The sequence below is a fragment of the Lepisosteus oculatus genome, chromosome 17 (genome assembly GCF_040954835.1).
Source record: "Lepisosteus oculatus isolate fLepOcu1 chromosome 17, fLepOcu1.hap2, whole genome shotgun sequence".
NCBI classification, from domain to species: domain Eukaryota; kingdom Metazoa; phylum Chordata; class Actinopteri; order Semionotiformes; family Lepisosteidae; genus Lepisosteus; species Lepisosteus oculatus.
Window position 1 is genome coordinate 8,371,775 of NC_090712.1, and position 12,831 is coordinate 8,384,605.

The 12,831-nt window shown below is 36.4% G+C and overlaps 1 protein-coding gene across 2 annotated transcripts; it reads right to left on the minus strand.

Annotated features, from left to right (window-relative positions):
- Positions 1–1,830: 1,830 nt before the first annotated feature.
- LOC102694703 (filensin) lies at positions 1,831–12,628 on the minus strand. 2 transcript variants are annotated; one of them, XM_015363040.2, is made up of 8 exons: positions 12,119–12,628; positions 10,518–10,578; positions 9,220–9,315; positions 8,247–8,339; positions 7,702–7,812; positions 4,519–4,739; positions 3,687–3,778; positions 1,831–3,072 (listed from the first exon to the last, which is right to left on the minus strand). In XM_015363040.2, exons 1-8 carry the CDS (start codon positions 12,487–12,489, stop codon positions 2,108–2,110), a joined length of 2,010 nt encoding a protein of 669 aa, XP_015218526.2. In that variant the 5' UTR covers positions 12,490–12,628; the 3' UTR covers positions 1,831–2,107. The 2 variants fall into 2 exon arrangements, with proteins under 2 accessions (XP_015218526.2, XP_015218525.2); XM_015363039.2 differs by having other exon boundaries at positions 7,702–7,815.
- Positions 12,629–12,831: the final 203 nt, after the last annotated feature.

The following is a 12,831-nucleotide window of genomic DNA, read 5'->3' on the forward strand; positions in this document are numbered from 1 at the left end:
CTTTCTGAAAAATAATCTTCTCTTTTTCACTTCTAAAGTAATAGATTGTACACGCTTCATCTTAGAAATCATAAAATTAAAACACAAAGTGTTCCATAGGTATACCTCGTAAATCAGAATACAAATCATAGCATGACTTAAAAAGTTCGAAACAAAGAATTCAGTAAGTCAGAGACAATGACTCTCTGCACACTGCGCAGATCAACAATTACTTTTCAGTTCTGCTTTGATTATTGTCAATTCACTATTTCAGTTAGATCCTAAAGAATGCGATTGAGTGTAGAAAAGTTTATAGAGAATTCGGTGTGACTTGCCTACTGTATGTGGAGGAATGGATCCTAGCCCGGAAGATAGGCTACTCAACCCCCCTAGATTAGATATTAGTTGATATCTAATTAATTGTGATCAAGAAGAGAAAGAAGAGAAAACTCCTGCAATTTGTATGATTAATTAATTTAGTATTAATTACAAAATGACCTGGTAACTAGTTTTGGATTGCCTTGGTATGGATTTTTATAGGCCATAAAAAAGATTGTAAAGCAGTCATCAAAAAAGTGAAGCAGTCAGTTTACTAATCAGTGAACAATTTCAGCTATTGTTTTCAAATGACGTTCAACACTTAACATAATTGTTGTGGTGCATGCCGATACTCATATCTTGTTTTAATATTTTAAACAAGATACTTGCATAGTTAAATAGTAAACATACAACAAATAAACAAAAAAACCTATTCTTTTTATTTTTGGAACGTGCGTAAACTAGTTCTTAGTGTGACTTTACCCTTTTTAAAAAAATAAAAACAATCTAAAGGTTAAAGCTCCAAACAAAATATATTTAGGTGTTTAATGTCATTTCAGTCCTTTGTTTAGCCATTGGTATGATATTCATTATATTAACTTATAAGTGTTCCTGCATAGCAATTATATATGTGAGCCTGTTCTTTAATTCTGTGCCCAACCCCTTGTCTAGAGACTCAAACAATGGATATACCTATGGCGTGTACTGTAGTCTTATTTAACTAAGTCTTGTTAAGGTGCAATGTCTGAACAAAACATGTAGAATAAACTGTAGTAACATTACTGCCGCATTCAAGGAAGAATGAAGTAAACCTGTTACTGTAGCCTTTCTTATGAAGGTAAAGTTTTATCTTATCAATAAATTGCTTTATTCCAGCATCATAACAAAGTGAAACTGAAACAATATGAATTATTTCTGCATTATCATAAAAACGTATTCCTGTAACTTTCTTAGAACTGAACACTTGAGACACAGTATTCATCAATATAATGAAGGGCAGAATGAACACACTACAGTTCCCTGCAATCAAAACAAACTGTGCTGCTTAATGCCAATCATGTGATTACCAGAACAGCATTTACAAGTAGCCAAGGGGTTATTTTTACTGTGAAATGTATGTTTAAACAGAAATGTACTGCACAGTGCTCCCAGCTGCCAGTATAAAATTGGTGGAATTTTTTAAGATTTGTTTTTTTTTTATGCTCGTAAAAAATATCTGCCGTTTTTTTATTTAATAAGATTAAAAATGTTACAGTGTCTTCAATATATTCCAAGACAGAACTTTAAATTGCAGAGCTGTGCCGTACAATTTTGTTGATGAATCAAGAAGTTTCTATTTACCAGAAGAAGCAAATGACCTTAAATCAAATCAAAATGTTAAGGTGTAATATAAGATTTAAGTCTGCAAAACTAAGATCAATAAACAGGAGTATTTGTTTTAGCATGCAGACTTTATAATTATCGTCACAGGTATAATTACAAACAAAATATAGTTTAAATGAAAGAAGGAAGAGAGAGTCAAACAGAAAGCAGTATTTTTGAAAGGAGCATTTTTTATTGAAGTATTTCTTCCACAGCAAAAATTGTTGTTACCAATTATGCTAAAAATTTATTACGTTGTAGATGGTCATCTCACTCTTTCAATTTATGGCATCCTTGGGGCAGCATTTATTATTGGGAACACACATCTTTTTGTTTGTTTTTTTTCTTTCCCAGGTTTTCAGACATTAAAGGCTAAATGCTTCAATGTAAATTTCAACAGCATCATAATTCTCAGCTAATCACCGCTTGCACAAAACTAGCTGGGGCACTAAGAGCCTTTGTCACCGTGTTTCTTCTTGCTGGTCTTTTCGATCATGGTTTCCACAATCATGGACGTTTCCTCGTACTCCTGGACTCTGTCATCATCTGTGAACTTTTCCACAGACTCCACCACCTCCACCTTCTCGTAGCTCATGGAATCAGCTGGAAGGTTGGTTCTGGGGGCTGGCATAGGCGCGGAGCCTCTTCGGCAGGTGTCTTCCATGTTTTTGTCTTTGTTCCTCTTGGGGCCAATTCCAGGAGAGCAGGGATCTCTAGGGGGCATGCTGGGTTCTGGGTAGGGCCCTGCTGATGGACTGGGCTCCACTGGTGTTGTGTCTTTTCCGCCTGCTGGTTGGGGCTGTTCTCCATTGCCTCCCATCTCACCGTTATTACCCTGTTTGCTCTTTGCTTTGCCCATGTCCTCTCCTTCTTTGCCCCGGTCTCCCCCACCCTCTCCGTTTTTAAGTGGCATTGGCAGAGAAGGTGTAGTGGGTGAGCCATCACCCCCACCCCTATACAGATCATCCGGGGGCATCACGTCATCCCTGATGGTGACAATCACATGGCCAGCAGAAGGAGATGAGGAGCAGAAGAAGGGGTCCACATAGCTTGCCTCACCACTCACCAGCACATAGCGCCCCTTGGTGTAGAAGTCCGCGATTGGCTCAGGTTTCTTGTGTTTCCTCATCCGCTCCCTCACAATGTTGCACAGCGTGTCAAACGCTTTACTTATTTGGGCACCATCTGGGACGTCTTCAGGAGATACATCCTGATATGTAAGGGGCTGCTCATCCTTTCTCACCTCCTCCTCACCCTCTTCCACCTCCTCCTCTCTGGGGTCTTCTGCCTTGTCTTCTGTGGTGCTGTCTGTCACATCTTTCGTGGTGATTTCCTTTTTCTTCAGTGCTTTTTTGGCAAGGCTCTTCTGTCTGGGTTTAGCACTTGTGATGTCTTGCATAGCCTGAGTGATATCTAACAGAGTAAACAAAATAACTAAAATCGTGTACTTTGTACCATATAGTACGTAACCCAAATACTAATCAATAGCATGAAAAACGATATCACAAATAGATTTTTTTCTGCCATTTGCAATTCAAACTCAAATATTAGATTTGGAAATTTCCACACCAAGAGGTAAATTGCATTTTAAAATTCAGAACATCTATGTAAGAACATCTGCATATTAATTTACAGTACACTGGGTGAAAGTCCTGCAAGATCCCAAAATGCAAGCTTCATTTACAGTCTGAATGTGCAGTTGTTCTGTTGCACGTGCATTTTCTACAGCAATTTGATCTGAAGGTCTGACCTTCATAAAGAACGCTTTTCTTCATAAAGAAATGGAGGACGGCTTTGATAACGTTTATAAAGTTTGACGATACATACTGTACATTCTCACCTAACTTAATTTGATACAGATACAGATGTATGAAATGTATTAAACTTATTAACAGCCTCAGGCTGGGTTTCGACCCACAGCTGTTACTAACAAGTCACTGAAAATTTGGATCGGTGGTAACTGTGTGCCTAACCCACACAATTCATTCAAGTCAAGTACTGTACAATGCATGGAAGCCCATTCTTACCTTTTCCTCTTCTGGTGACAGCGAGGGTATGGGTACATCGGTAACTGGTAGTGAATAAGGTAACAGGTGTGCCAATTATAGCTGAATTTAATCTGTCAGGGAGAAAATACAAGAGTTTTTTTCAAGTATTTTGTACAATAGGCCAGAGGTTCTCAGTCATGGGTCTGCTGATCCAAACACATTCTGTTTTTTTTTTAGCACACAAGGTCTTTCTTTAAATAAATCCTCAATTAAATCAGCAAGTTAGTGATTTAGGAGCTTTGCAAGTTTTTATTTTTTTGCTCAAGGGTTGAAGATTTTAAGTGGCTTAAGAAACAATAGTTAAGAGGCAACGTCCTATTTGTTTAGGAACCAAAAACAAGAAAATAGCTCAAATTAAACCCATTATTAGGTGTATTAAGGGTCCCATTATTTAATCGGGTGCCCATTCTGTTAGTAATTTTTTGTGTTTTATCTGTAAGCACCACATTAACGTCACATTCCTAAATTAATGACTAATAAGTATTAATACGACTGCAAAATAAAACAATATAAACTGCCCTGACTTATTTTGGGTGCGTCTTTTGCTTTGCATGCTTTGTCTCAGCCAAGGGTGCTGAGCAACGCAGAGAATCAATGCCACCTTGTGGCGCAGCACTGTGCAGCACATCCCAGACAGAACTGTTCTAGCGTGGTTACACCACACTTTTGTTTCCCAGAGCTCAACCTCAACACATGCCAGAAATAATTTGTACTGAAACACAGATTCCAAAGAGTAATGCCACGGAATGATTAAGTGCCACTTCGGTGCCAAAGCACGAAATAATAGTACTTTTGTGATAATGTACTGTACCTGTTGTCTTCGTTTTCAATGATTCTCCTGTATCTATCCAGCTCATTCTCCAATGAAGTCTGGTACATGGCCAAATGGCGACACTCGTTTGTGTATTTTTCCAAGGTCCTCTCATTCTCCTCTATCTCCTTGCGGAGGGCTTCAATCTGCTCATTGTACAACTGGATCTCATCATCGTAACTCTCCTGGGTGCTCTTAATGGCCTGCTCCAACACTGACGTCTGAAAAACACCACAGATTAACTTGTTTGTTTGCTCAGCGTATATTCAATAATGCCCTTTTCATTTAAATCTGCCACGGCCAGTTTCAACCTTTTGGCACAAAAGTTGCAAATTTTGAACAAACCATTAATGTGTAAATTAAATGTTGTAGGAGCCAATAACTGTGAAACAGAGAATTATGAAAGACATATTCCAACTAATGTAAATTAAGAACCTTTCCAGTGACATCTGTTCAGTGTTAAAGTCATGCCTTCTTCTGATATGCAGAATTAAGTCATGCGTGTAGTTTTTGATTGGCTTTCAGAACTAAGCAAGAAAATAATCTCTATGGAAATAGGATTCTAGTGGTCAGTAAGAACTGATTTAATGATGGCAGGACTTGCTTAACTAAGCTGTCAGATGTCTTTGAATAAGCGACAGCATTAATGGATACAAAGAAAGCATGTGTATGATATGGCAATTTGACACTTTTCCCCGAAAAAGATCATTTGGGACTACTGCTGCTTCTAAACTATATCAATGAACTAGATCCTGGCATAGTTAGAAAACTAGTTAAATTCACAGATTTTATCATCAAATAGGAAGATTAGCAAACACTTGAGAATAAGAAAAGGAAATTCAAAAAGATCAAGGGAGAAGACTGGATGAATATGTGGCAGTATATACTGTATTGTATATATGCATGTAGTATATGGATTACATGTATGAAAATATCAATAATATAAAATGAGATTTTATGTACACTAAGTATTAGATTGTAGCAAGTGTACATATGATAAAGACTAAAGCGTTTATGTTGAGTCATTAGTTTAATCTTCTAGACAATCTGGGAAAGAAAAAAGGTAAAAAAATACTATATATAGCATAGTTAAAAACACAGAATTTTAAAACAAGGCATTTTATATTAAAACTGTACAATACCACTAGTAAGGCCTCATTTAAAAAAAAAACTGTGTACAATTTTTATCACCACATATTGCTGTTCTGGAATCATTCCAGAAAAGAGTGACATGGTACATTAAGGTAACTTAATTTGTGACCTATAGAGATAATTAATGATTGAGCCCATACTGTAAATAAAAAATGCTTCTAATGTCATAGCAATAGTGCTTCTGTTCATTGTGAGTATTGAAAATACTAAAGTGTAAAGTGTAACCTCGATAATCCTAATAAATTTGGCATGTAACTTATAGTCTCCTACACAAAACAGTTGTATGTTCTATTAAGTGGAACTCATGCCAAACTGTAATTATCAAACCCCAGCATGTTGTACTGTATGTACTGTATACCATTGAGGCCAGTTGCTTGTCGAAATAATTTCAGATTTGTCTCTGCAGTTTAAATTTGATTAAAATTCTTAAGTAAACATTTCTGGCTGGAAATTAGAACTGTTTTTCCTAATTAATTTTAAATCATACGCATATGAGTAAGTACTTCTTAAAGGCTATAGCTGGGCTTTATTATCTTCTGCTGGAACAGAAGCATGGTACAGTAGTTACAGATTCTGAAGGTCAAAATACTTATCACAATATGTAATTCTATCTGTCCACCACTGGATGGTGTTAACACAAAGGCTAAAAAATATTCCAAATTGTAAATGAAGCAGTTCTGCGAATACCCATGCTTAACAGACTAAGTAAAACACATTAGACGATAAAATGATCAAATGGTCTTTTTACATACAGAAAATACAGAATGTGGTCTACTTGTATTTTTTCCATCTTGAACTGTATAAAATTGAGCTTTTTCTACAGGTTACCATCAGGTTATTTTTACGCTATGCTGCAGTAACTTCATGTTATTCATTTTAATTACTCTAAAATTCACTTTCCAGCTGACAGAGAGCTGGATCTTTTTTGTTTACCGGACATAAATACAAAAATATAAGGTCATAATGTACAAGCTGCAAAGAAGTAAAATAGTGAAAAATAACATTTTGCCAGATAGCAGTGGTGTATCTTCTGAAAACACCTGCAGAAAGAAAACAAATTGCAAATAAAGCACACAGATTTGCACTTTATAATTCTGCAGTGTGATACAGAGTTGCTGTAAGGTTCTCTATATCAATTTGGTATGTTTTTTTAAATCCTTTATTCTACAAAAAAAAATTGCTGTATTCTAGAGTGTCAACATGGAGAGCCATTATACTAAGTATAGTATTATACTGGAGCATTTCTGAGTAATGTACTGTATCTCGGTTAATAATAAGTATCACATTTCCATTAGGGATTTGAGCAGACAAGTCTGGCATCTAAGGCCTTAACCACTGTTCCAGCCTGCTGCTGCCTGTGGAATTTGTAATAAACTCTTATTCACAAACCCCTATTATGAAGACCATTGTACCGTGGGGTTTCTTACTCTACGAACCCTTCTGTTTTTTTTCTACTACATGCTTACAATTTCATATGATCTAAGCATTAGTTTCACCTCCCAAAAATCAGTTGACCAATAGTGGCTTCTGGAACACAATACTATTCAGGAAGATCATTGTTCAGATATTTATAATTCTTCTTTATAGTTTGCAACCTAAACAACTGCAGTTGAATGTATATGTTTTCCACATTAACTATGGAAGTATTTATTTGTTTTTTTTTTCCATCGATGCTACACAACTCACAACATTTACAGTACGATAAGTTCTATCCTCTTTTTGTATTCTACGTTAACATTGTTTGGTGCACATAAATTATCCCAGCTGTCCTGTAAAAGGCCTGGTCCAGTCAGTCAACTTTTCTTTATTAAAACGTATTAACACTGTGATAGGTCTATCCAAATCCCAAAACACAAAGCTCTGCAGGTGAAAAACTACACTTTAGTCACTTAGTTTAACCTACATATACTGTATACAGCCAATGTACATTTGGTTTGCTCACAGGAGCAGAACTGCACCGTGTATAATGAAAATCACTGAAAAGAAAATGGCCAGAGGAGAATGCTGTACTCAGTTGCCATGGTTACATACCTCAGCCTGCAGCCTCTGTTTTTGGGCCTGTAGCTGGTAGAGGGCACTCTTGTACTCTTCTAACTGGCTATGCAAAGCAGGCACTCTTCTCTGTGCCAATAGCTTCTCCTGCTGCTGCCGTGCCAAGGAAACAGAAATGGTCAAAAATCCAACACCACCTGCACTATATACTGTAGGCAGACCAACACTCTGAATAAGAACATTAAACTGCTGTATAGGGATAAACATATGTTGGTACTATTAAGTGTATGCTACTGTATGCAGGGAGTATAAAACTTGCAATGTAGAAAATAAAAGCTGTATAGGAAAACCACAATGCTGTATAGGGAGACTATTTGTAAGAGACAAAATAGTATATATGGCAAACAAAATGCTGTACAAGGAGAATAAACATTGGTGCAATATTAGGGGTGTGCTGTGTTGAGAGTGGTACATTAAAAATAATTTTTATAGTTTACTTTGTCTGACACCTAACATTAATCTACTGAATCACCACACCAATGTAATGACGTTGTTTTATTGAAAAAGGAAAGATTTATTTTTACCTCAGAGGTTCCAACTGACACACTTGGCACACGAGGGGTAGTTTGGATGATTTGATGAAGGATGTTGACATATGTTTGAATTTCTTCAAGGTTCTGTAAGGCCAAGCCGACACAAAAAATTACACATTTATATACTCCATGATGAATTCTTCTCTCATGTCTTCTATATTGGACTGTTGAGACAAGGTCACTGTAGGTGCCGGTATCTTATTGTATGTGAAACAAATCTAAATGTCTTAATTTCTGCTCAGTGTAATGTTAGCCAAAGTAGTATAACATTACATTTATTTAGTATTTTCTGTCTAAATTCCATTTCAGCAAGACTGTCAAAGATTTAACAGTAGACTTTTAACTGAGTGTTCCCTTTTTTATATTTCAGCTCATTTAATATATATACTGTATATAAATTGTTAATTTTATGAAAGGAAACAATATTAAAGTAATGATGGATAGAGCAAGCTCCATACAGTTGATTCTCTCATATTAAACCTTAAATAGAGAACATGTGTTTGCAGACAATTAATAGAAGAGCAAATTCCTTAATTGTGATATACCATGTGCATCTTGTAAACTATTAAAATACAATGTGTTAAAAAGAGCAGATCAGCCACTTAAATGTAGGTGTCAAAAATATATTCTCACAATTCCAGCATTTGTACTAGTCCTACCAAACTGAATATGAGTAAAGTGCAAAAGAAAGCAGCATAATTCTTAGTAATTTATATAAATAATTTGTAAGCCTTATATTATGAATTAAGCATTCAGGAAGGGTTTAAGATTTATTAGCACAAAACATGATAATAATAACAAATCACCACTAGTTTGATAGCACATCATGTTAATTGATATGAAATTACAGTTGAATTCTCTCTCTAGAATACTTAAGCAGTTATTGAAATAATTCATTCCTTAATGGAAAATTACATTTTACATAAGTAAATGGCACACAATTTAATTATCATTGACATCCTACCTTTTTGTGCCTATCTTTAGTGGCATTTACATCATCCTGCAGAAACTGGGACTGAATCTGAAGCTCCAGGTTCCTTAATAAAGCATCATCAGCCTCCTGGAATGAGAAGAAACCTCTATATACTGTATTTTTAAATGAAACAGGCTAAATATCCCAATGAATTTTAGAAGGCAAATAATGGAGTCGTCAAAGGTAAATTTTCCATATTGTTTTGTATGAAATACAGGATAGTGCATTGAGTGAACCTTATTAATTTGGAGACGATTATACTACATCTCACAAAGTGCTTCAACTACTGCTACTCGAGATAACAAAACTGAATAGGAAGGCCTGCTTCAGAAAGTTTTAAAGAAGGCAGGCATAAGAGGTTTTGGCAAAACCTGTTTGACTCAGGGTCAGCCACCTGGTTGTAGGACAAGGAATTTAAAAAGTCAAAGCAGAGTGAAGAGTTAACCAATGTGTAGCTGCAAAGGTGGAGGATGGATACAAAAAAATGGATGGAAGAAACAGAGATGGGCTCACTATGGTATTTATGGATTTTAAGGAAGCGACATCATGGAGATTACAAGCTGCAGTAGCAGAGACAAAGGGGATCAGGGCTGCTGTCAATTTAGAAATGTCTTTAAAACCTCTGTTCACTTCAGAGTGTCATTAACTACATGAACTAACAACCCAAAGAAGGTTCCACAGTCGAAACGCTGTGTTTCCTTTCTTCTCTTTTCAGCCTGGAATGAACCTTTACTTGTTCCTTTGCAGCCTATGCATGCTGACGCAGCTACCTACTTGAACTATCACATGTTTTCCTCAGAAATTTCTTCAAGACTATTAAGAACTTTGATTAATCTGTCATGTTTTGATGTGCTAAATTTGACGTCCTTCTGTAAGTCAAGAAGAAATAATGTACTCTGTAATAAGTGACATTGGCCTTCTATATTTTCTTTTAGCGTAGGTTTACACTAATACCTTCTGTATTGGTTCATGTTGTACTTTTAATGTTAGATTCTTGAATTTTCAGGAATTTTTATTTTAGGGCTAATTCTATATTTACATTTCTTAAAAATCAAAACATCAATTGATATGTATTTACAAAGCTAGAACTGTTCAGATGTTACGTATGTTACAGATGTTACAACTACCGCAATGTTTATTTAAAATCCTGTTTAATAAAGGATGAAAGATCAGAACCCACCCAAAGTAATTAATCTGTATTTTCATTTATTAAATTACTTCATATTTGTATTTAAATTTGCATATATTTAGACAATTCCAATTTTCTAATGCACTCTGCAGTGTTTTACCTTGTTGAGCTGTTCCAGTGTCCCCCGTAGCTGCTGCTGATATTCACATTCATTGCTGTATCTGAGAATTGCAAAGGTAAAATGTATTGTTCCTTAGGTACAAATCAAAGAAGGAGGATATACAGTACCAGTGTGCCAAATTAAGGATTCCAATTTACAGTTTCTGTGCTTTGACAATTATATTAATTGAGATGTTAACAGATATTTACCATTTGTCCACTTTGGTGCCTACCATGTGATTTTGTTTCATTAAATGTCTAAACCAAATCCTCTGTACTCCCACCAAAACTAGCACCTGTAGCCACAGGAGGGGCAAAACATTTACATACTCACTTTGCCATAAAAAGCTGCAACTTCACAGGATGAATCTTTTATCAGTCATTAGACCTGTTACAATAACTCTTGGAAAGCCAGCATGAGTAAAATGTATTTGGAATACTGTATGTCTTCAGTTCCTCTTGATTTATCAAAACAATAAAGAATAAATAGAGCATTTACTGTACATGTTTTACTAAATGAAGTTTCTATTGAATTAATAGCCTAACACAAAACACAAAAAATGAGAGAAAACATGTGCTCATCACCCATAATTTTTTCTGTATTGATGTATAGTAAAAAAACAGTTTTTTATCCGTAGCTCACTGGACACATGTATAATGTTATCTAAACTTTAAATAGTGATAAATAGTGAACAGATATGTTATTTGTTTAGCTAGTATAGCACCTTGGCATCTCATAAAACATGAGGATAGTCCAGCCTAGGACTGCCCCATCCATTTGATCAGACTGCAGTGCCTATAGCACAGGACATTCCACAGAGAAAATCTGCACATTAGCAGAATGACTTTGACTGGCACATGCATGACAATGATCAGCAAGTTCAGAGACAACCTAGGAGTAACATCTTCTGAAGGAAATCAACATGTTCTTTGGGCTGAAGAACATCTTAGGTGGTGGCAGAGAAAGTAGTGCTTGTGCACGTCAATACATGCCATTTTGCCCTTGACAGACCTGACTGGAGACTGGCCAGCATTATGCTGACTGTTGCGTTCTTTAACCCACAACATTTTCACTGTTCTTGCAAGCCAATCCCAGAACGTAACTGGAGGACCACTTAGTGCAAGGAATACAATGGTATGGCCGTGGCTAGCTTTCTTTCCTGAGTCCCATAACACATCTTTAACACCAGCTTGCCAGCACCAGCTGCAACTCACCCTTGCCAGATGTACATGTAGACTGTTCAGAAGCTGATCAGTATTATGGGTTACGTTTGGTTGTATTTTAGGTGATGATATATATGTATACTGTATATCTTACTAAACTTTAGAATCAATTGAAAATGTATTTAAAAGTTTAGCTTTCTCACAGATTTCAAAATATCAGTCATGGAATGTATTTAATTCTGTTATTTGTCAAGGCCTGCATTATTTCATAATAAAGATAAACAATTGGTATACTTCTTAATTAGTAATTAAGAATCAGATTAGATCTGAATTAGATCAGTAAAATTTCAGAGATGAAAATGGAAGAGAGCAACATTTCTTGGCATTTATTCTCCGTAATATGGCTTCACCACAATTCTAAACCCCAGTTACTCTTACTTGTTGTGATACTCATCCAGCATCCTCTCGGCATCCTTCAGCTCTCTCTCCAGCTTTGCTTGATCTGAAGACAGTTCCCGGATTCTCTGGCGGTTGACGCTGATCTGCTCGTTAAAGACTTCCTCCAGTCCTGAGATCTCCTCCATTCTCTGAAGGGTCTCCAACTGCTTCCTGAAGACAGCATTTCTCTGCTCCAAGACTCGGGCCCGGTTGATGTATTTTGCGAAACGGTCATTCAGGTCTTGTAAACTCTCCCATCCTTGTGTGGCTGAACCCAGGCTGGAGACAGCTGGGATGTTTTGGTCTTCAAACGTATCTGAACGTTCGTATTTCTCCTTGCGCACCTCATGCGAGTAACGTGACTTAAACATCCTTCCAGTTTATTCGAGTCCTTCTCCCAGTGTGTTAACCCTCTTGGTCCCCTTTAGTGTGTGAAAACCAGGGTGCTCACTCTGTGCTGCCACATGCTGAACTAAAGTGTACACTTTGTGTTTCTGCAAAATAAGTAAAAATATTAGTGAGTCACACCATGCCCCCACGCCCCAGTTCCTTCCAGAGTTTGTCAGCACATTGCAATTTAAATCACAAAGCAGGAATTCCATTGTCGGCTACTAAACTGATTCTAATGTGAAGAACGTTGCTGTGTCAAGTGCTTTCTAATATAATTGTTTTGTCTCCACTAAGCTGTTTTTTTGGTGGGAATTGTTTGTGGC